This window comes from Haliaeetus albicilla, chromosome 2 (assembly GCF_947461875.1).
Source record: "Haliaeetus albicilla chromosome 2, bHalAlb1.1, whole genome shotgun sequence".
NCBI classification, from domain to species: Eukaryota; Metazoa; Chordata; class Aves; order Accipitriformes; family Accipitridae; genus Haliaeetus; species Haliaeetus albicilla.
In genome coordinates, this window is record NC_091484.1 from 75,087,438 (window position 1) to 75,111,267 (window position 23,830).

General features: G+C 50.1%; 1 protein-coding gene across 2 annotated transcripts; it reads right to left on the bottom strand.

The window, feature by feature from the left end:
• Positions 1 to 14,288: 14,288 nt before the first annotated feature.
• Positions 14,289 to 21,976, bottom strand: LOC104311285 (solute carrier family 22 member 13). Of its 2 annotated transcripts, none has more exons than XM_069778274.1 (10): positions 21,434 to 21,973; positions 20,258 to 20,361; positions 19,749 to 19,903; positions 19,011 to 19,179; positions 18,518 to 18,638; positions 17,803 to 17,897; positions 17,267 to 17,481; positions 16,701 to 16,809; positions 16,371 to 16,581; positions 14,289 to 15,849 (listed from the first exon to the last, which is right to left on the bottom strand). In XM_069778274.1, the coding sequence occupies exons 1-10, from the start codon at positions 21,815 to 21,817 to the stop codon at positions 15,754 to 15,756; spliced, it is 1,659 nt and encodes a 552-aa protein (XP_069634375.1). In that variant the 5' UTR covers positions 21,818 to 21,973; the 3' UTR covers positions 14,289 to 15,753. The 2 variants fall into 2 exon arrangements, with proteins under 2 accessions (XP_069634375.1, XP_069634376.1); XM_069778275.1 differs by having other exon boundaries at positions 15,750 to 15,849; positions 16,701 to 16,834; positions 21,434 to 21,976.
• Between the last annotated feature and the right edge of the window lie 1,854 nt (positions 21,977 to 23,830).

The following is a 23,830-nucleotide window of genomic DNA, read 5'->3' on the forward strand; positions in this document are numbered from 1 at the left end:
AGTGGTCAAAGGAAAAATTCAGCTACAGATCTGGTTCTCTTGCAGCAGTAGATATGAAATATGCCACATTTGAAGTGCCTACATCAAGTACTACCCTCCTCAGCTCCATTTCAGCCACTGGTCTCCCTGAGGATACTCAGTCTTAGGTTAGAAAGGTTTGTGGTCACCATCTTCTCCGCCTGTCAATAACACAGGCATGTTCAGGCTGACCCCTCCTACTATAAAGATTTTAATTCACCTGTGGAAAAAAAGGCAACAACTGATAAGCCAGCGGCAACTTTCAGCATGGCAGTAATCAGCAGTGTGCTAGAAGAGCCTTCTAGGAACACTCTGTAACTGCTTTTCACAGAAGACTTAAGATAATTTCCTTGCCCACAGTGCCATTCAATTGCTGCTAATCACCTCTCTATCTTCCAAAACCATTAGGAAGGCTTATTCCTGGGGCTGATAAAAATACCTCTGAAGAGCAAGAGTATTTGCCATGCATCAGACCATGAGCACTTAAAATAAATCCCCTGGTGAAAGAGACCTATAAAAGATTATCCCACTTTGGAAACACACTCCAGGAGTACATGCACTCATTCCCATCTAAGAGTAGAGAGATCTTGTTTGTTTGCTAAACAGCTCTGCTTCCTTCCTTGGTATGAATAAAGGAAAGCATTTTTTTCTTATGCAACAGAGACATGTCAACCGTTACTCTTTTCTCTGCCAGGACACACACCTTCGTGCTGTATGAGAGCTTGTCACTGTCAGAGGAAATGCCTGGCAGAGTATCTAGAAGTAACTGAGATCTGTACTGCCAAATACAGCAAAGTTGATCCATTGACTGAGATTTACTATCGCCAGGACTGGCACTTTGCTCCATCGTCACAGATATGCTGTGTTCGTGCAGCTGCCCATCACCACTCACTGTTCTTTGCCAAATAGCCTGTTCATTTCCTCCAGTGAAATGACATCCATGACAAAGGTGCAGAGCTTCAATTTCTCTTGGAGAGACCCATTAATACGGCATCACTTTCCACCTGGTTTCTGCTACCATTTTCCACTTGAAGGATCAACCTTATCTTTGCACAAAAACATATTTCTGCTTCACCTTCACCAGCACTGCCCTCCCATTGGCATCAGCACAGTTCTGTAGTCACATTGGTGAAATTCATCTTGCCTAACTGACTGATTTTGTCCAACTACATGGGCCTGTTTTAGGATAGATGCATCACCTTCTAGATTCCCTTAACCAGACCTCCACTGAGTACACTGGGAGTTTAGACACTCATTACATATGTAGACACTTACAGAACTACGGTCTTCTCTCCGTAGAGGACTGGAATAGCAGAGGTATGCTGAGATCATTGGAGACTGAAGGAAAGACAGGGGGTTTGTTTGTATACTTCCCTCTAGAGAGAGGGAAGAAACTCAAAGATGTTAAACTCTTCTTCTAAGTGTTGTCATAGCAAAACAAAGATGACGTAACCCTACTGGTATGTTCAGCCAAAATGAAGGTAATTTAAAAAAAAATGGTGTCTGTTGCAAATAAAAGACAGGGTTCTTGTTTCCTTCCCAACTCATCTCGAGATACAGAAACATCTTTCATATTTCATAGAATCAGAATCATAGAATCAAAGAATGGTTTGGGTTGGAAGAGACCTTAAAGATCACCTAATCCCAAACCCCTGCCATGGGCAGGGACACCTTCCACTAGACCAGGTTGCCCAAAGCCCCATCCAGTCTGGCCTTGAACACTTCCAGGGATGGGACGTCCACAACTTCTCTGGGCAACCTGTTTCCTCTGGTCAAAGCTAAAAATCTGGCCATCAGCCCACTCCACATAAGAGCAGAAAGTAAAGTTGCCTTTTCTCTGAGCTGACAATGCTGCAAACCAGGGTGACCACATATTGAACAGGATCAGAGAGCACCAGCAAAACTCTATCGAATAAAACTGTGGCAAATTACCCCTAAACAAAGAGGCAGAGATGCCTTCATGTGAGGGAGTATCAGTACTCAGAGCACTGACCTGGTCAGTCAGAGTTAGGTTGGGCTCAGCTGTGCTCCTTTGGGAGCTTTGGACAGACCTGACTTGCAGATGGACTCACCAGGGAAGCTGAGCCTCTGCTTTGCACCACAGTGAAAAGGAGCACACAGAGATATCCAAATTGCCACCAGCATCCTCAGGATTACTTGACTGTGAAGACGACCTGGAGCTATTTCAGCAGCTAGGCTGATGTCCAAGATTCTTTATTCCCATCCTCTCTCCACTAATAAAATAGCTAGTCTTGGCAATGCTTTCCAGAGAGATTCTCTGGGCTCTTCACATAAAGTGGTGTTTGGGGAATCAGGTCACGGCATAAAATACAGTCCACAAAGTAAACCACCAGGTTTATGGAGCTGTGGAAGCTTTAATGCTGCAATGTGCTTCCTTTTTAGGTTTTGGACTATGTGATCTGTGTGAGCAGCCATATGATATCAGTGATTCCAGGAGCTGCCCGACTAGAGTTTTTGAGTCAGAGCCTCTGAACAAGGTTTCTTACCTCACTCAAGGCTTTTAAATGATTCAACTGAGTGAATCATTGGCTCTAATCAAATAAATAGCTTCTCTCATCAGGGGTTCAAAGGTGTCTTGTCATTCTGTCCTGACTGAAAATTAATGCTGACCTATCCAAGATGACAAGTAAATTGAGTCAGACAGGAATCTTAACTCTCACAGCAGATCTCCAGAAGAACATCAACAAGAAAATCCAACACAAGCAGAAGATCCAGCAAACTAGCTTGCAGCTGCATTTCCAAGTGGTCTTGGTTCAGAGTTATTTAACTTCAGTCTCTCCTTCTTCTTCAGCCCATGTTGAAAGAAGTGTGTGCCTCATGCCTGCAGCCTGTCTACGCCATGGAGCGGGTGGTCACTGACAAAGTCTGTGTGCACCGCTCGTGTTTCTGCTGCCAGGTCTGTGGAAAGAAGCTGAGGTGAGTGGTAGGACCCAGGTGCATTTATTTTCAAGGGATGTCCAAGTAGTTTCCATCACAATAGTCCAAGGGTAATTCCAACAGGGCAGGCTTCAGGAAATGAGAAAGGGTAGACTGTTTCCCTGATGCAAGCTGCCTCTCCATCACTAGAGTGTGAAGACTGCTCACCTCAAGCTTGTAGACATCTGCGGGTCAAGAATCTGCATGGTGGTGCAAGCGTGAGCTGAAAATACAAGAAATATTTACAATTTGGGAATGATGATATAGAATTTAATTGGAGGAATCATTTGAGTGCCTCACATGTTCATGGAGTCAGGTAGGTTGGAAGGTACCTCTGGAAGTCTCCACCCAGCCTCCTGCGGGTCCAAGGAGGACAGGTAGCTCAGGAACATGTCCAGGAGAGGTTTGAATGGCTCCAAGGATGGAGATTCCACAGCGTCACGGTTGGGACCCCTCTTTTAAGATTTGACCACCAGTGAAAAGGTTTTTACTTATATCTCATCCCAAATTCCCATGTTACAACTTGTTCCCATTGCCTCTCATCTTGTCACTGCCCACCTCCAAGCGCACTCCAGCCCTGTCTTCTCTATAACCTCTCATAAAATAGACACACACAGCTATAAGTTCCTCCCTCTTAACCTTCTCCTTATAAGACCTAGCTAACTCAGCTCTCAGCTTCTCTTCAGATGACACGTTTCAGGCCCCTGACCTTTGCTGGACTCCTTCCAGTATGTCAATGGCTTTCTTGCACTGAGGAGCCCAAAACCGGACAAAGTACTCCACATGTGGTCCTACAAGTGCCAAATGTGGTTCTACAAGTGCCAAATGCAGAGGAACGGTCACTTCTCTTGACCAGTTGGCTGGGTTCTTGCTAATGCAACCTAGGATGTAGTTGGCTTCTCTATCACAAGGGCACACTGCTGGCTTGTTTTCAGCTTGTCAGTCACCAAGACACCCCGGTCTTTTTCTGCGAGGCTGCTTGCCATCCTCTTGGCCGCCCCGGCTGTACAAAGACTTTTTCCCACCATGCAGTTGTTGTATTATGGGAACCCTGTGCAGTTTTACCCATATGGTCCATGCTGTGCATACAGGGGGAGAGATGAAGTGCTGGTATGAAGCCCGGCCCATAAATGAGGAAGGGATTGCACATAACCTGGACTACAGCTCCCAGAGGTACTGCAAGGAAATGTTTAATTTTTCACGTTTTGGTTTTTGAAAGAAATATCAAACATATCCTCAAAAAAACGACACTACTTTTGAAAGGTTTCATTCTTCAAACCCCCTCCCTTCCCCAACAGTTTCCACCGAAGAACAATTTTGCTGAAAACCTGTCCATCAGTGCCACTGTTAATCCTTCCCTCCCACACAGCTACTAACAGCTATGCCAATGTGTGTTTTCCAGCTTGCAAAACTATGCTGCCCTCCATGGGGTGTTTTACTGCCAAGTCCACTACAAGCAGATGGCTGGAGCTAAAAGCAGAAGTGAGACAGAAAGACTGGAGCACTGGCTAGGAGACCAGCAGGTTCAGCAAGTCACGATGGTAGGCAAAGGACCGCAGCCCCAGGACTGGTCTAACAGGGCCAAAAAGAAGACTGAAACAAGAGAGAAACTCACACCCTTTGATGCACGGTGCAGCTTGCGGCTGATTGAGCACAGGCAAGAGCTGAACAACAGGTCTGTCCTCTTAGGGAACAAGCTCAGAATGTGCTGGCCGCCTTCAGAAACAGCCTTGTTGGCTGTCGATGGAAAAGCTGGAAAGGGATCGTGTTCCTGGGAAAAACCCACACTGAGCCCGCAAACCTACCAGGCTGCGGGCAGCAGGGCAGGCAGGAGGATACTCAGGAGTCAGGAGGGAAAACCAGTGGAGGAGGCAGCAGTGGAGAAGGGAAGCTTCTTACCTGGTGTCACCTATACCAAGGAAAGAAAGCAATCGTGTTCCTGGCCCAAGACCGGAGAACAGAAAGGCAGTGACAAGATTGGGGATGGGGACGTGTCCAAAGGGAACCGAGGGGGCAAGGTGTCCCAGCGAGTGGCTGCAATCCAGCAGGGCAAAGCCCAGTTGAAGAAAGGACGTGCCTCTGCCTCCTCCCCTCTTGTCCTGGAGCCTGTGAAACCCCTGCCTCGTGGCTCACTTGCTGACTACCACACCACACGTCAAAGCACTGAACCCACCAACTGGAGGTACCTGGGGGACACGGGGGACTGCATCCTCTCTGCTGCAGAGCTCTCAGTGAAGGAAAATGAGGTCTGTGGGTCTATAAGCGTGTCCAACGAAGGATGCATAATGCCTGCAATGACAGATGACGAGCCTGAACTGACCACAGCCACTCCAGCCACTGCAGGAGACAAACATCATCTTGGAGAGAGAATGAACAGCCCACAGCCCATCTGTGTGCCAGGAGAGCCCAAAAACAGAAACACTACAAGTGTAGAGCTAAAATGTGGAGCTGAGGGTGTTGATCCCCCTGAAAATGAAGCTGAAGAAGCCCATTGCCTCTCCGGTGTGTCAGGGACCCCTTACGTACCTCCTGGCTCCCTGGAGCCAGGAGGGCTGAGTGTATCACCTGAGATCGCTGAGCTGGTGAATAAGAAATCAGAGGCAAACACCGATGAGTTCCCTGGGAAAGAGATACCAGTAACTTTGGGGGAAAACATGCAGCCATCCAGCAGAAGTCATTTGCATGGAATTGAGAGCAAAGGGGCAGAATTTGAGAAGACAAAGGAAGTGATACCAGTAAGTACGTCAGGGTTTCTGGAAGAGCCTAGTCCTGAGCATACATCTCAGGAAAACAAAGCAGAAAAGAGCAGAGTCTCTTCACCTGGTTTGCCAGATAAGACAGATGACCACTATGTGTCCTGTCTACAAGAAACAGAACCTCAGGGCACAAGTGGCTCACTGATAACTAAGCCTCATGAGGCTATTTTGAGACGTGATATAAAATCATCTGGCAAGGATTTTCCAGTATCAGCAGACACACCTCTGAAAGGAATCTGTGCCACTTGGCCCTCACATGATGAAGTCAACAACTCCAAGTCAAAGGATCCCAGAGAAGTTCTTAGTGGAAACATCTTTCACATTTCCGAGCAACCAGCCAAGACACTAGACTCTTCCAAACCAAATTTATCCTTAGACAAATCTGGAGGTCATCCAGTGGATGAAGAAAAAATTGGTCTGAAATTCGCAGGGGAAAGCACTGTGCATACCTCAAGGCCTGGTGCCCAGAGCAAAGAGACCAGAAGCAGTCAAGCCTGCAAAGAGATGCTAGGTAAAGGTTTCAGGCTTGGGAAAAACCCCTTCACTACGCTTTTTGGTTCTGAAGACAAAGGCAGCACTCCCAAGAAGGAAACAACAACCCAGAGGAAACCCACTAAGCCCCAGTCAGCCCTTGTCACTTTGTTTGGTTACTCCTCAGAGAAGAAGCAAACTCAACAAGAAAAAACTGCAATGTCCTCAGAAAAAACAAATACTGACGACAGGTCAGAAAAGCCCCAGGTCCTCCTCAGCCCCTCCAGCCAAGCAAAACAAAAGCCCTCCAAGAATGATCACCTGCCACAGCCAGGAAAGATGGAGAACTTCCCTAAACATATCCAGGAGAGCTCTGGAGGCTTCTCAGATTCTTCTGAGGGCAAGGAGACTGACGTCCTGTTGTTAGCTCCTGGCACAATCATTTCAGATGATGATAAACGTGAGAGAACTGAACTTGACATTCATGATCAACTGGATTTAAATAGTCAGGTTCAGCAGCAACAGGACAGCTCTCTCATGCCAGCACAGGAAAATCAGAAAGAAGCTGCAGTAACCTCGGAAGGTGGAACAAACCCTCTACATCCTCGTCCAGAGCTTATGCCTGCAGCTGATAACAGCAAAAATCTCATCAGGGAAGGAAATCATCATGATGATCATCTACTGGAAATTCAGAACTTATTGAGTCTGGATGTCCAGGACGCAGTGATAGAGGATGGGATATTTTTTTCACCAGGAAATTCAGAAAAATTACCCAAGGAAACTGAGCTTCAGTTAGACAACATGGATTTTCTGGAGGACAATAACTTGTTCTTTTCTGGAGGACAAGATTTTCCCAGCATAGCAAGTAAAACCCCAAATTCAGCCTTGCAAAATTCAGAGGCAGAAACTCCACCTTGCTTTGATCCAAATCCTTCAGAATTATGCCAGGAAATCCCAGCAGAAACAAATGTCCCACTAGTGCTGTGGGATACCTCCAGTCTCTCGCTTCTTCCTGAACAGGATGAGACTAATATTAGAGACCCAGGAGGGATTCAGAGCTGTGCACTGCTGCAGCAGTTGGATCCACAATGCCGGGCTCCAAAAACTGCAGAAGATGCTTTTGGATTGGGTCTCAGTGCTGAAGGCTCAACAAACAAGCATCTCTCTACGCAGGAAGACAATTTTCCCCCAACGTACATGTTGCCCAGCCATGCTTCTGAAACCTTTAATCAGGGTGTCTTTGATCCTTTCAATGTTGATTCAACCAAAATGGTCCAGGAGGCTCTGGAAAAAATGAACACGAGCAGAAAAACATCAGGAGTTGAAGATTACGAAAGTCTGTCTTCTGCAGACCTGAATGTGTTAAATGATGGCCTTTTAGACCAGGAGTTCTTTATATAGTTGAAAAAAAAAGATTAAAAAAAGCACCCACCCCTGCAGCACAAGTTAGCTGATATGGGACAAAAATTGATTCATTAAATCAGTTTAGAAATCCCTCACTCATTTGGCATGAAACAAATTCAGTTGTGCATAGGCTGGTTTATTAATGGCTTAAGGAGCTAAATTTAAGATCTCTATCCTGGTCATAGTGGGTCAGTGCTCAGTGCCCGAAAAAGAACATTGCACAAACCGGCTTCACCGTGAGGAACCTCCAAGGAGACACCAACCAGCACCCCGCTCTCTGCACCCGGGGTCTTCTGCAGAGGGGATCTTCTGCAAAATCTACTGCTGAGGTCCCTCAGAGGACGTCTGCATGGCAGAGGGGAGACAGACCTCCAGCCAGCAAGCAGCCATGAGCAACAAGCTAATCAAAAACTAGAAACTCAAATGAGAAGAGAATGCCATTATCAGGGAGGAACCGAATCCTTGGCCACAAGGAGCAAAGGCAAAGCTGAGGGGGGCAGGGTGAAGATTTGTCTCAAAATTAGGTTTAGGTGTCTGCAATATTAGTGTTTTAATGTAAACCAGATGCTTAAGCCCGCATCGGAGTCAATGGAGAATTGGTAAGTACAGTCTGGGGAGTGATTCAGCCCACCCTAAAACAGACAACTGCATTCAAAAAGCTAACAGCTCTCTGGACTCTATTAACTGTGTCCATCCATCTTCACTAACTACAGTGCAACCTTAAGTATCTGTATTTCACATATAGACAACTACATTTAGACATCCGGAGATTAATCCAACCCAAAACATCATACACCTTTTCACCATATGGCTTGCCTACACTTAATAATAATGATATCTCACTTCCCCCATTATATTTTTTCCTTCAGTACAGTAGACTGCAAAATCGCTTCACATAGGAGGTCGCCATCATTAGCCTCATTGTAGGATGATAAGCAAAGATAAGTGAAATGACCTTGCCAAGGTCACACGGTCAGAAGGGCAGAGGAGGAAAGGGAACCGAGGTCTCCTGAAGTCTTGGGGTGTGGGGACATTACTACATCTGCTCTCCCTGGGCGGTTGCACTCTGACCCTCTCTGACTGCCCTTTGCTGTCATAACATAAATGTTATAGGAGTTAACAATTATACTAATAATAACCAAGCTCACCAGAAACCTCAGAGGGTCAAAGAAAGAACACATGTATTATGAAAAGGATTGTGTAGCATATCACTTCACCTGTTTTAATCAGCTGTCTGTAAAAAAAAAAAAAAAAAAAAAAATTAAGATGTTAAAATAATTAATTTTTAAAATAAAAATTAAAAAACCCCAAACCTTCCTGCCTCTCCAGTGCTGAAATAACCCTGGGTCTGTCAGATCTGCTGGAGGAATAAAGCTGCTTAATGACTGCCCCTGTTGCAAAGCAGTGTGTCAGTGTTCTGTGCAGGGAGACGGTTCAATCAACATGAATCAGGGAAAAGAGAGATGTCCTTGAAAGTTACAGGACTCATTAGATGCTGAAGTCAGTCTCACCTTGGGATGGGGCAAGAGACTTGGGACAGAGATGCCATCTCACCAACCTGCCTGAAACCTGGTGAAGCTGTGTTTAGAGATGCAGAAATGTGACCTAAAGGCTTGCAGGGATCAAGCACTTTCCGCTGAAGCAGTGGGGAGGGGGTGGCCTGTTACAGGGGTGCCAAAGACACTCTGAGTGACACCCCAGACCAAGTTGTCTTGTTATGTTATGACACCCATAAACCTTTATGTTATGACACCCATAAACCTGACCTCTCTCCCTGCCAGCACTAAGAGGAAGAGGGAAAATACAGGAGCACCGCAGCTGGTGGGTACGAATCCATTCTGGCCGCGATTCACCCCAACATGTAGGTGTCCAAGTCGGTCTCCAACCACAGTCACTCCTGATGTTCAGAGCTGTGTAAGAGAAAAGCCAAGTCCGTGAATTCGTGCATCAGTGCCCTACTGCCCACACCAGCCTTCCTCCCCAGGCAATGGTTTCTTTTTCTGAACAACTCTCTTGGGTGCACCTTCTCCCTTCCCCTAGTCCTTGACATTTGTATGTGGATGTACAGGCTTTCCAGTTGTCCACCCCAGGTCTTCCCTGAGGCCTGCTGATTTCTCAAGCCCTCTGATAGAGGCATTTCCATTTTCAAGAGGCTTTGGTGCATTAGTAATCCACCTGGGCAAAACTGTTGGCCAGAGAAAAATAAGCACAGAAACTCTAGCAGCAGAACTCCAGGAAACAGAGGTTTGTAGGGCTGACCCAGCCTTTGTCCCTGAGAGATGTCCACCATGCAGGATTGACCCACTCAGCCCCAAATGATGAAGACAGTCATAAGAACAATGTCTTTCAATGAGAAATGTCATTTTAGGGTGACAGAGTTTACAAGGCACTGAAGCTTTTCCAGGGCTTCAGAAGAGGCAATCTGGTGATGTTAGGAAGAACAGCCTCAAGAAGTCACATCTGTGTTAGCACATGAGACTGCAGTCATGTCTGGGTCACCCCTAAGGAGTTTTTTTTTTAGTCAAAATCTGAACTCTTTGCCACAGGAGATGCTGGTGGCTGAGGAGTGGGAGGGAAGACCATGAACCACACACAACAGGGTAAGCTTGAAGACTCCAGCTTGTTGCACACTGATGGAAAAGGCACCTACTCCCCGTTCAGCAGGACAGGGTCAAAATGCCTCTGCCAGGGTGGATCTCCTTGGCTAAGTCATCCCATGACCCGGCCAGTGATGGATTTAGGGTACAAGGAACCTCTGGAGGTTGCTTAGCTCAACCTCCCGTTCAAGCCATGTCTCTGAATAATAGCAGGTCTTCTCATCCAAGGACGTAGATCCAGAGCCCAGAGATATGCTTGGGTGTGTGGAGCGTGTGCATGATACAGGCGCATCATTGGTGCAAATTTACACAAATCTAAGTAACATTTACTCCTCTCTTCCTTTACTCCCAATAGCATCAACCAGTCTGACCTCTCTCTCCCACGCCAGCTTAGGGGGTGATGTTTTAAGACCCTATCTTCTACCCCTCTTCCCACTTCCATAAGCATGCCAGTGCCATACCCACTCATGAAACACCAGCCCAGACTGGTGTGGGCCGTCAGTGACTTTGTTGGGGGCTCAGACATACTATCTGGATTGAGATTGAAGGACAAAGAATTTGAGAGGAGACATGAAGTGAGCAGGTCAGAGTCTAGTGACGCGTCCTTATCGCTCTGGTGAAAGCAGCCAGGAGACCTTTGCCAAATTCCACGCTGAATTGCATACACCGAGGGCAATCCAGCTTTGCCGTTTCCATGAATAAAGATACAAAACACTCAGGGAGTCTGTCCAGGAAGTGACTCACATGCAGCAGAAATCAGGTCAATCTGCTTTTCAAGTGACATCAGAACCTCAGGTAAAGCCAAGCTGGTGTCATTTCTTATGCCCTAATCCTGTGTGCTCTGTACGTCTGTGTGCATAACGTGCTATGTTTTTCTTAAGGGTACTCTCTAAACCAAATCTATTTTAGGATTCTCCCCAAGACACTGCAGTTTAGACCTAGTTTTATGACTAACCAAGGTTTCTACATGGGGCAAATGAAACTGAGAGCTTGGGGGACAGTCGTCAAAACCAAGTCTACTCAATAGGAGAGGGTAGAGCTGAGCCCGGCAGGCCAGCTATTAGCGGAGTTGTCCTCCGGGAAATTGATACGTGGGGCGGAGAGATGATAGATGCAAAGTGCGCCGGAGGCGGCTCCCAGGCCAGAGCTGCTCCCCAGTCCGCGTCCAGGCACCGTTCGGAGGCGACGGCTCGTTGCCGCGCATCGCCAGCCAAGCGGTGCCGGGTCCCCCCTCATCCCACAGTGCTGGCGTCTCCTCCTCCCCTCAGACCAGCCTGTGACCACCACCGTCCTGTGGTGGGGGGGCTGCTCTGCCTCCTCTTGCCCGAGACCCGCAGCTGACCTGGCAGACGACACGGGGGATGGCTGCTCCCCACCGGAGGTGGGGACCTGGAGCTCTGAATTTAAGGCCAAAAAAAATGCAAAGCTGAAAATTTAAGGCAAAGAGAAACATGTCAGAAACCAGGATGGATACAGTATCATCTCTTCCTCTCTCCTTCTTGTCTTCAGCAGCAAGAGACTGGAAATTTTGTCCAAGAGAGACACCGGAGAGGATGTAGTAGACTTGGAGAGGGATGTCTACAGAGGCTCAGAGAGCAAGTGATGAATGGACAGGCATATACTAAAGTTTTAGTCTCACCCAATCTTTCTTTAAGCAGACCAGTGAGGTGTTGCTGCCTGGAAACTGGTCGTTCAGACGATCAACAAAATATTCGTGGTCAGAGGGAGAGGAGATCTGTGTCACTCTGCGTTTGGAAAAGATGTACTTCGAACTGTTCCTGAAACCCGGTCTGTTATGCCTGGCTGCGCGAGTCCTCCCAACGTGTTTCCCAGTCCTTTGCAAACTGGTACCCGTGGAACCATCCCTGTCATGTTTTACAGCAATAAAGAATCGCCAGTAGAGTGGTAGTACTGGGCAAGCGAGCACCGGGCTGTGTCCCTCCTGCACTAATCGCTTGGGTCGTCAGCCTTCTCGTCGGTCCAAGCCTCGACGTTTGATCAGGATGTCACCGAAACCCTGTCACACACGTATTTAGCTTTTATTTCTATGTGGTGTTGAATTTGAGGTTCTACATGAATAATATAAATTATACTCTGAGTTTGATAAGAGACACTTGTAATGCAATATGTGAATAATAAATGGTGCTGATTTTTTTTTCTTTCCTACTGCTTCACAGTTGGCCTTTGTAACTGCTATTGGCTCTGGAGTGTTTTCTACACAGAAATTGTAAGCCTGTAATTTAACACACAGATGGAAACGTGTTTGGTTTCCATCAGCCACACACAATGCAGAAACAGAGTGTTAAAGCAGAATGACTGAGTTCAATTAGGACTTTTTTTTTTCCAAGTCTTCAGATGAACGATCTATATTTATTTGCTCTAGTAGCAGCTGTGGAAGCTTCCTGAACTGTGTAGTGTATACTACAATTCAATGTCAGTTAAACTGAGTGGGCATCTGGACAGCTTTCCCCAGTCATGGCCAGTCTTTAACAGTGTCTTTGGTTGGCTGCTGCCAGCTCAGCCGCAACATTTTAGTGTCATCTAGTGCCACGCAAAAGAAAGTGAAGGTTGGCCTCTTCTCCTGCACTACTTGTTTGCAAGCAGAGAATGTATTTGGTGTCCTTTCATGAAGCTATGTCCTCAAACCACAGCACTGCTCTTGGTCGAAGAAGAAGGCTGGTCAGTCAGGCTTGCAGCAACATCCTTTTGTTTCCAGTCGCTTTGTGCTGTAGTAAATGGTGTTTTGAAGGCTGCGGTGCCCCAAGTCTGGGCCGGACATGCCTGGAGGTGATATTCATTTTCTGCTTTGGCTTTGGTGCACAAAATCTCCCCAGTGTCGCGTGGGACCTGGCCATAGTTGGAGATGGGGCAGGGCATTTGCAGGATCTGGGCTTTGGCACTGACCCATTGCACAGCGTCATGAGAGCGGCATGAAAGCTGCTTCTCCTCACCTCCTCAGCCATTCCCTGCTGGGTCCCTTTCTGCAAACTTTGCTCTAGTCATGGACCTGGGGCCTTCCCAGTACGGGGTCGGGAGGAAGGAGAGGACAATGTCCTCTAGTCAAAGGGCCAGGTCCAGGATCCTGACACCTCTGCCCCACAGCCAGGAATCAGGGTCGCAGCATCGTCTGTTGGTGTCACTGACACCGAGGATGCGCTGATCGTCTCAGCGGTCCCTGTGGGACTCCTCTGGCAACAGGAGCTGCTTCGCCCCGTAGCTCCTCACCTTACCTCGGGGAACAGGGCCAGGCCAGGCTCTGCTGCCCCTCCAACGCCTTAGATACCTCTGGCCCTGCCTGACCAGCTTCATTGGCAGTGGGGAGGTTCCGATACATGAACCCAGGTCTCCTCCGAAGAGGCAATGGGGGTCGAGAGGTTCCGACGTGAACACAGACGGGCATAAGTGAGGGTGTAAGCACAGGAGCAGGGCCTCGCTCCCATGTCTGATATAAGAGGGCCTGAAGAAGGCTTGGACATTAATCGATATGCCTTAGCAAACCCTTCACGGTGTCTCTGGCATTTGCTCACCACTGCCACCTTCAGCACCTTCCCACAACCGGCCCTCCAGTCATGGCTTGGTAAGCCACTCTACTAAGGTCTTGCATCTGCTTTTCCCAGCTAAACCTCACTACCCCATTTTGTTCTCACCTTCTCTTCAGCCGTTTGGCTCCCTCCCCTTGGCTATGGGGTCATCCTCTTCCCTTAGTTATCCCTTCAGGTCACCTGAGGCACTTTTTATGTTTGGCCCATAGCCTCATCATGATGAGAGCCCAAAACATCCAATTTTATGTATGAAAAAGTGTGTTTGCATTCTCACATGCTATTCCACCACACCTAGCTCTACTCCTTACTGTGACCTCTATTTGTTACAGTGCAAGACCATGCATGGACCAGGTAGCAGTGACATTAAGGCACAGCAAAACCTTTGGACATCCTCCCATTTCTGCTGAGCTCGGCAAAACACATGAGTCAAGCTATTCAGGTGCTCTTCAGCCAAAAGTGCACCATCCAGTGGTCTTCTAACGAACCAGGTGCAGTGATCTGGAGAAGAGCAGATGAAATGGACCTTCAACCTACTGGACACATGAATGAGATGGAAGCAGAAGTACATCAGATGTGCCTGGACACCTTTATTTTTGAGGCAACCTGAAACAGAGTGTCTCAGAGCAGAATTCCCAAAAGGAGCCATGGTTCACTCCTTTTGCTCCAAGCTCTTCCCTCAGCCTTTACCCTCAATGCTTTATTTTCCATAAAAGCCCGAAGGAGCCAGCCCTCAGCCTTTGCCAAGGAAAAAGTGCCCTTGGGCAAAGGACCGAGCTCCTCTATAGTCAGGGCCACTGAACAGGAGCACCACAGCAAATCCTTTGAAAAGCAGTGCCAGAGAGAAGATGGTACCACAGGCAGCCCCTGCTGGTGAGGTATTGTCCCATGTCACTGACTTTATCCAAAACTCTGTCTTCATCAAACTGCATATCTGTGGTGTATTTTGATCCATGGAAAACATGCAGGCATGACGACAGGGAGAAGAAATAAAGTCTGCTTGAAAAGCTTCTTGACACTACCAGAAAAATAGCCTTTGAGCTGTATACAGACAAAGCTGAAACACCACCACTGCCTAACTTCTGGGCTTCGTCTGTACCAATCCAGTGGTAAAAGAAAGTCATCTTGAGGGACAGGAGATAAGAGGAGGGGAAGCACAGGAAAAGCACCATGTTTTTTTCATCACAGTATAAGACAAAAGTGGTCCTAAACCATTTAAAGACAGAAATGGATACAGCAAGAAGCAATAGACTAGAACAGAGTAGGATAGACCTGATAGTTCCCAGAAAGATTTGCACTTTCTTCTAAGAGACCAACTACTACAACATCTCTCAGCTTCCTGGAACAGACAAATTAATGCTGTCCTACGCCACAGCCTGACAGCACAAGTTTCCATGCACAAAGCATCATGACATGCTTTAATTCAAAGCCACCAGCACTAAGGTGAAAATTCTGCTGCCTGTTAGACATCCTTGCTCACTGCTTGTTGTTTCTTCCAAAGCATCTCTTTTTTCTCAGCTGACTGTCTCAAATTTAAACAAAAAAATAAAAAGGAGTGTTTTTAAGAGAAGGTGAGAAGATCATGCTAGACAGTCAAGAGAAATCACTCCTTCTTGCAAGTGTGAGATTGTTTTCCGTGCTGCATCTGCTCTGGCTTTCTCTTTAGTGAGCACAGTACTCTGTTGCAAGTCTATTCAATGCTCTAGCAGGTGTCTCGCTTGGGCAAAGTTTACAGACTCAAAAGGAAGATAAAATGTTGCCTCCACCCTGGTTTCTGATTTCTTCCTTTTTTCCCTTAAATGAAAAGCATCAGATTTTCTCCGGCGAGAGCACTGTTGAACACCAGAGTCAGCATGCAGTGCCTGAGGACAAGCTATAGAGGGAGATACAGGAAGGCAAAAAAGAAAAGGAAAACTAAGAATTGGCAGTGACCGCTTGAGAGGTGGTGGTGTCCTGCAAACGGAGACCTGCCTGTCCTCAGTGCCAGCACAGCACTAGGTTGCCTTTAGCTACGGCTGCTTGCAGGCCCAGCTAGAAGTGAGTGGTCTTTGTGCCCTCATTGTCTCGGCCACCTCCTTTTCCTTTTATGTGTCCATTTTCAGAGCTGCTGTTGGCATTTTCACAGACCTAATGAAAGGGAAAAGGGTTTAAAAGCAAAGAAAGACCCATTATGAGCTGATGGCAGCCTTCTCTGACACACGCAGCCTTTAGCAACTTGGCTTCCCGTTCACCACTCGCTCTCTGGGCCCCTGTGGACACCCTTCTCCCAGCACGACAACGAAAGTATCGGGGTGCAATTCCACCCGGTCCTGTGGGGAACGGGAGCTGGGAGCGACTAGAAGCCAAAAGCCAGAGGACGTGGCTCCGAGCACTGGCCCTTCCCTGGGGAGGGCAGGGGGAGGCAAGCGAAGCACCGGTCGCTCCTGGATTCCCTCCATCCCATGGGCAGGACCAAAGGGATGACCACCACGGGCATGGTTACGGGGCCTCCTCCTCTTCCTCCGCAGTAGGGTGGCCCCGCTGCCTGCCCTCCCACCGCTGTCAGCCCTCAAAGAAACCCCCGACCCACGCAATGCTGATGGCTGCCCGCAGCGCTGGCACCCCACGTCCCTGCCCAAGAGGCGACACGGGCACCGCCAGGTCCCCACCTGCGTTGGGGGGCAGCCATCCCCCGTGTCGTCCGCCAGGTCGGTGCCGCGGGTCTCGGGCAAGAGGAGGCAGAGCAGCCCCCCCACCACAGGGGCGCTCCCGAAGACGGCCATGGGGACGGCCCGGTGGTACCGGCCCAGGAGGCGGGTCAGCGGGGCCATGATCCCCGCCAGCCGCGCCGACATGGAGCACAGTCCCACGCCGGTCTGCCTGGGGAAGCGAGGGGCGGCGGGCAAGGCTCGGCGTCCCCTGGGACTGAGCGCGGCCGTGGGCACCAACCAGGCTCTGGCCGGGGTGGAGGGAAGCTCCGAGGCGGGGGGAGACCTCACCTGACCACCGTGGGGAAGAGCTCTGCCGAGTAGACGTAGGAGGTGGAGAAGGAGGCCGAGGCGGTGAACTTGCCGAGGACGGCCAGGATGGTGGTGGTCACAGGCTGGTCTGAGGGGAGGAGGAGACGCCAGCGCTGTGGGACGAGGGGGGACCCGGCACCGCTCGGCTGGCGATGCGCGGCAACGAGCCGTCGCCTCCGAACGGTGCCTGGACGCGGACTGGGGAGCAGCTCTGGCCTGGGAGCCGCCTCCGGCGCACTTTGCATCCATCATCTCACCGCCCCACGTATCAGTTGTCCCAGAGGACAACTCCGCTAATAGCTGGCCTGCCGGGCTCAGCTCTACCCTCTCCTATCACATCAGCAAGCAATAGCTTGCTGATCGGAACGGGTCTTGGGGAGTTAACCAAGTCACCTCTGGCCATGGCACCAGGGTCAGCTCAAGCCCCGGGAGAGGCGAGCCAGCCTGGTTGGGAGGACAGGAGCTGCACCAGCAAGGGAAGGGTTGGGGCTCTGTGCCTCCCTGTCCCAGAGGTTGTCCCCTCAGCACGGGAAGAGGTTGTTCACCTTCAGGGATGCCAGTGATGATCAGGCACACCAGGCCACTCAGCAGCAGGAGAACAGCCTGGCTTTTCTTCCTCCCGAGCCACTGCAGAAGGAAGATACAACCAATACGGGCTGGGATTTCCACTGCTCCGAACGCAAGCTGTGTCAGGTAGATGTCCAGACCAAAATTTGTCACATTCAGACTCAGCCCGTAGTAGACAAGGCTGTTCACAAACCTGAAAGATGGGCACAGCAGCACTGAGCATGCATATCTATTGGCCATGAGCAAATACAATGTTAATCTCCAATGACAACATTTTGACCAAGCCACGGCATTTCCAAGGGGACAGAAAGCCAGGCAAACACCACAGGACTGCCGAAGCTGGAATGGCTCTAACCTTTTGCACAAACCTCATAGGATCTTGAACAGCCAGAAGCAGAAACACCCATCACTAACACCCAAAAACCACAGGGTGAATTTACAGTTATGACTAACCATCAATCCCTTCTTTTCTTCACCTAGAAGTTTGGAAAGAGGGGACCAGGGGGTGTCTTACCAGGCACACGACATGATTAAAGTCACCTTCCGGAGGTGTTTCTTCCGAAAGAGATCCAGAGGACTTCCAGACTTGGTCTGTTTCTCAGGCTTCAACTTCAAAATGCAGAAAGTCAGAGAGTCAAACCAGGCAAAGGAAACCCATGGCTAGCTCCTTTTCCATCTGCAGTCCAAGGAAAGCCTCAGCAGGACAGGCTTGTGACCCCAAACTGCTCTGGGAGGGAGGGCAGCCCAGTGGGACTGGGCTCCAGCATCTGTGCTCTGGGTGCCCAATGCACTGGTTTGATGACTAAGGGGTTCCTAGGGAAGAATATTTCCCCAATGTAGGGACTCTGAGGTGGGCAAGAAGGTAAGCCCCCTTCAGGCATTTATGCATGGAAAACCACAAACTAAACAGAGACCTCGTGCTCATCTTCAACACTCCTGCAATCCTGACAGAAGGAAAGCCAGGGAAGCATTTGAGTCCTTTCCGTATCCCAAGGTGGACTCCAGAAAGCTCCAGGCTGAGCCTCAGCAGAAGCTGTGCCTCTTCCCTGACCTTGTCTCTGTAACAACGCAGCTGAAGCTGGAGTTGCCTACAGTCCATCCCCAAATCATCCCCAGCAGGCATGGGAAGATGTTTATCAGATGACCTCAGCTCCAGGGGCTGTTACAAACCCAAGCACAGAGGAAAGTCTCTGAAGACAACAAGCAGTTCCCCATGCCATTACAGGTACCTGCTCAAGGAGTTCTGGTGAGATGGTGCGCTTGTTGATGGATGCCGCCTTCTGAAGGACCTTCTTCGCTTCTTCTATTCTGCCTTTTGTCACCAGCCACCGAGCTGATTCTGGCAACACCCTGCCGAGGAGGTGAAATCAGGAGATGCTGCTGTGACCTGCTGAGTTTCCCCACAGCCCACCTCCCTGCAACCACGTCCAGCAAGCAATGGGCATCATATGTGATGGATGGATCTAAATACCTCCTCAGGTCAGGTTTTCCAGGCCTACATTTAGGCTTCAAAGGCCACATTTGAAGACCTGAAGCAAAGCAGCTGCTGCTCTCAGAGGTCCAGTGCCCCAGGGAGATGTGCTGAGCTCTGCAGAAGCCCCTCCAGCATCTGCACTCTGATGGGAAAGACCCAACCTGCTCCTGAACTGCTGCCTTCTCACTGCCATCCCTCATGCTTGCTGCTGTTGTGTCTGCAAAGAGCTCTGCCCATGTCCAACTCACCAGATGTAGAAGAATAAGGCAAATATAGGTGCAGATCCCGCAATCTCCAGCAGCCTCCAGTTGCGAATACCATAACTCAAGCCAGCCAAAATCATCTGTCCGATGGCGAAACAGCAGTGAGAAATAAGCACTGCCTTTGGCCGGGAGGAGACACCAACCCATTCTGTAGCTGAAAAGAAGAATGAAGGTTCGGAGTCATCCATGCAAATGATTTCCCCTGTTGCAAAGAGGGTGTTTCCCCTGCAGAAGAGCTCTCCTGGAGGTGAGGAGAGGTAGTCAGAGCCCTGGCATCAGTCACGCATGCAAGTCACCAGTGTTTCATGAGATGCTCACCTCTCCCTATCGTCAGGGTGTCCTGGTCCTCTGCAAGAGGACATGAAGCTCAGGTATGTCACCACTTTGCTCTCAGTGTCCACAGAGCCCCTCACTGGGGCAGAGCTGGGGCCCAAATCGATCGTGTCCCAGACCCACTGGGCTCTCTCCCTGCACTGACCTCCTGAGCTGGGAGGCTGTCCCCTTGCCCTCCTCTGAGCACTGGCACGGGAGAGATTCTCCCTTGGGGCTCTCACTTAGGGTTGTGGAGATGCCAAAGTGCCAAAGGACAGCGCAGAGCAAGACCTGTCCTCACCGTGGTGTTTTTCAAGTCACACATGATGATTTCTATTTCTTTACAGACCTTTCCTGTTGCATCTTGAGAGGCCACCTCTGTCTGCCTCAGGGCATGGGCATCCTACTCACCTAAAGCCAGTATCGTCATGGTGATCCCTGACACAGAAGCCCCCACGACACATCTGAAGGCCATGTAGACATAGAAATGGGGCACAAAGGCAATTCCTACACCAAACAAGCCCTGGAGGAAGATGGAGATCAGAATGACTGGCCGGCGGCCGATCCTGTGAAGGAAGAGGGAGGACACAGTCAGTATCTGGAGGAGACCCAGTGGAGATGGGGATGAGCTCAGTGGGGTACTCAGTGACTGTATCCCCCGCTCTTGAGGGTGGTAAGGTTCAGACTAGCCTCTGGGTTGACTTGTGAAGCACCCTGCGCGCACGCTGTGCCCTTCTCCCTTCCACCCCCTTGTGTTGCCACATCCTCACGGGACCTGAGGACTTTGGTCAGCGTCCCTGTTAGTGAGGAGCGGTGACAAAATGAATGGAGTGCAGTGCCCAGGCAGGCTCGGAGCAGCGTGCCGCTCTGTGCACCGCCGGCTTTGCACAGACCCCAGATGGGTGGTTGTGTCTCCTTACCTGTCACTTAGTGGCCCAAAAATCATGGATCCCAAGAACAGCCCCATCATGTAGATGGACTGGGAGATGTCGTTCAGGTCCTTCCTGTCACACACCAGGTCAAACTGGAGGAAGGAAACAGAGATGCTTTTGGTTTTGACAAGGTCCAGATGCTTTCTGATACCACCTCCAAGGATGCAAGTCTCCATGGTATGCACATAGCGCAGAAGTCAGAGGTGGGACAAGCCCATGGGACAGACAGTGGTGACCTTCTCCCAAGCACTGGGACCCGCAGAACTACCGCCCAGCCCAGGCACCGCCAGGGGAGCCTCCTGGTTGGAAAATTTTGCTTAAAGTGGGACTTGGGACAGAAGTCCCAGCAGATTGCTTCATCCTGGACTGCCTGCCCTCGCAGAGGAAAAAGGATGAGTGCAACACTGATTCCTGGGCCAAGCAGCTTCTGTTAAAGAGATGTTCTGCAACTGCCAGCATCCAGAGGGCATCTATAGAAAGAGTCACATGTATGGGAAATACAGAGAGGTCAGAATGCACTGAAACAAGTTTAGCGTTGCTCACTGGAGCGCTGTTGCTGTTGCTGAAGCTCCTGTTGACCTGTTAGATGCGTGGCTTTGCAAGCTTTCCTCTCCTCGTCAAACCTGGAGGCTCCGCACAGAGCGAGGAGCAGTGAGGAACTCAGGCTGTTCGCGACAACCCTGAGCTGGAGTCGCGACACCGAGACCCCGAGGCAGACACCCCACAGCTGGTCACCCTGAGAGTTCCCCAGCGTGTGTGGGAGCAGAAACCAAGTGCTGAGCTCTGCCTCCTCCCCCTGGCCAGGGTGTCCAAAGCACAAAGCTGGGCACAGGGACAAGTTGGAAGGTTACCCCCTGTCTGCAGAGGGGCAGCTGGGGTAGGGAGACCCAAACCATCCCACCAGAAGCGAATAATCTCTCCGCTGGCTCTGCCTGTGGCGTCACTGGCATCTATATTGCAGCCTGCTTGCATGCAACCCCTCCACAACCACACCTGGGGGCTGGGTGGTGGAGCCAAGGTCCCCAAAATACACCCGATCTAAATCTCAGCCCAACCCAGCTGCACCATGGCCGGCACCAGCTTTGACTGAACTCTAGGACAGGGCGGCCGTTTGGGTGTCCCATCCCTTCCACATCCCCAGCGCATCAAAAGGCGATTACGGACCTCGGTCAGCAGGGACGGCGGTTGCGCCGCGGGGTACACCCAGCCTTTGGTGCACTTCTCCGTGGCGTTCAGGCCATACAGCATGATGGAGCCAAGGTCCCAGTCCACCGGCGAGTACATGGAGCACTGCTCGTACGCCCCGTCTGCGTCCCGGGGCACGGTGAGGTTCAGCTGCTCTTCCTCCGTCAGGTTGGGGCCGATGGCACGGATCCAGCTGGTGTCGCAGCGGTGCGGCACGTGTTGAACCATAAAAAGCTGGCAAAACTGGTGGAAAGCCACACTGAGGCTGGGAAACAAGGTGAGCAGCACCAGCCATTTCTGAAATGGCCCAAAATCACCAACCGCTTTCCAAATTTCCCCGACGCCTGACATTGGCAGCTGCATCTGAAGCGGGACAGTGCTCAGACAGACTTTCCACAGGGCTTCAATTAATGTTTAAACCTAAGATAAGCTCTGCAGCCGTAGGCAGCCACCACAGATATGTAAAGTCAGAATAGACTGGATGTTTTACCTGTCCTAAGTACACTGTGTAATATATTAATCATCTCTGTGCAACTCACAAACATACGGTGCTGGCTGGAACAGAAAGACCCCTGTTTCAGGCAACCTGGGTCATCGCTTCTGCCAGGGCCAGGTGGCATTGACAGTGAAAGAGACTATTCTCCAAAGCAACTGCAGAAGCTGCATTTACTGAACCGCTCAGACAGTCCCCAGCGGTTCCACTTGGGCAAGCAAGGTTCAGAGAGGCCGAGACAGCTCAGCAAGATGCAGAGCTGGGAAAAGTCCAGGGGAATAAAGGGAGTGATGCTAACGGATGGGCAGAGCCAGAGACAAGGAAGGGTGGCCAGTTGGCTGTGGTCCCAGGGGACTCCATTTCCTTCATCTTTCGCAGCTTCCCTGTGCAACCACGAGCAAGCCATGGATGGGACATCCACCTTTCCCACCAGTTCTGGGCCACCCCACAAGCTGGTGGGGGCTATATGCAGGGAAGACTTGGGGAAGACATGCAAGGGTGGGAGAAATCTGACATAGGGCTCATCCATCCTCCTTTGACATGGTTTAAATGGGGAAGCCCAGGAGGATCAGTCGGACACCAGCCATGGGGCTCATGGATCTGGAGAAGCAGGAGCCAGAGGACTGGCACAAAACACTGCCAGAACTTATGAGAGAGAAAATGGGGTCTGTTCTGCTCTGGAGAGCCTGAGCTGGGCATCACACTTACAGGAGGCTGGAGGATACCGAGGACCAAAGGGAGGAGTGGGAACCCCATTGCTGGAGGTTTCCAACAACAGGTGAGGAAGCAGCAATGGTTGATAGGAGCCAAGTCACACCTCTGGGCTGAGATGGCCTCCTCAGGACCTGACCAGGGCATGTGTCCAGGACACACCTTTCCATGGCTTTTGGTAAAGATCAGGAGGACTCGATCGATCTGCTGCAATTTGGGAAGATCTCGTACACCGAAGCCAAAGCACAGAATGAGAATTGCCTCCAGGCATGCCTTGCTTGAGCTCAGCACACCCCAGCCTTCAAAACACTATTTACCACGGCACAAAGCAATCGGAAACAAAAGGATGCTACAAACCTGAGTGACCAGCATCACCTCCAGGCCTGAGGGGTACACCCAGCCATTGCTGCACTTCTCCGTGGCATTCAGATCGTACACCACGTCCCAGTCCACCGGCGAGTACACGGAGCAATGCTCATACTCACCATCCGCATCCCAGGGCAGGGTGAGGTTCAGCTGCTCTTCCTCCGTCAGGTTGGGGCCGATGGCACGGATCCAGCTGGCATCAAAGCAGTGCGGCACGTGTTGAACCATAAAAAGCTGGCAAAACTGGTGGAAAGCCACACTGAGGCAGGGAAACAAGGTGAGCAGCAGAAGCCATTTCCGAAATGGCCCAAAATCACCAACCGCTTTCCAAATTTCCCCGATGCCTGACGTTGGTAGCAGCATCTGCAGAGACAGACTTTGCAGAGGGTTGGAACTGGTACGTAAGCCCAAGATAAGCCCTGCAGCTCTAGGCAGTCACGAGTATGCAGATTTGAAGAAAAAGCAATGTTCTGGGTTGGGATTTGTACCCACGCTGCATTCCCATTAAGTGAAACAGAAATTTCAGGAGGTGCGGACCATCCAGGGGAGGTCACTTCCCATTTGGAGACTCATCAGCTGGGAGGAGAGACTTTGAGAAGGTGATCAGGATGTGGTAAGAGGAGCAAGGAAGCCCACAGGCATGGGCAGTATGAGACACCTCGTGGTGAGCACCCACAAAGGGAAACATCCAAGGATGATGACAACTGGAGTGAACTATTCAGTCACAGGAGGACTGTGAGGCACTGGACTAAGGCAGCATGGAAAGCCTTTAGGAGAGTCCATAAAGAATTTCCTACAGAGGCAGG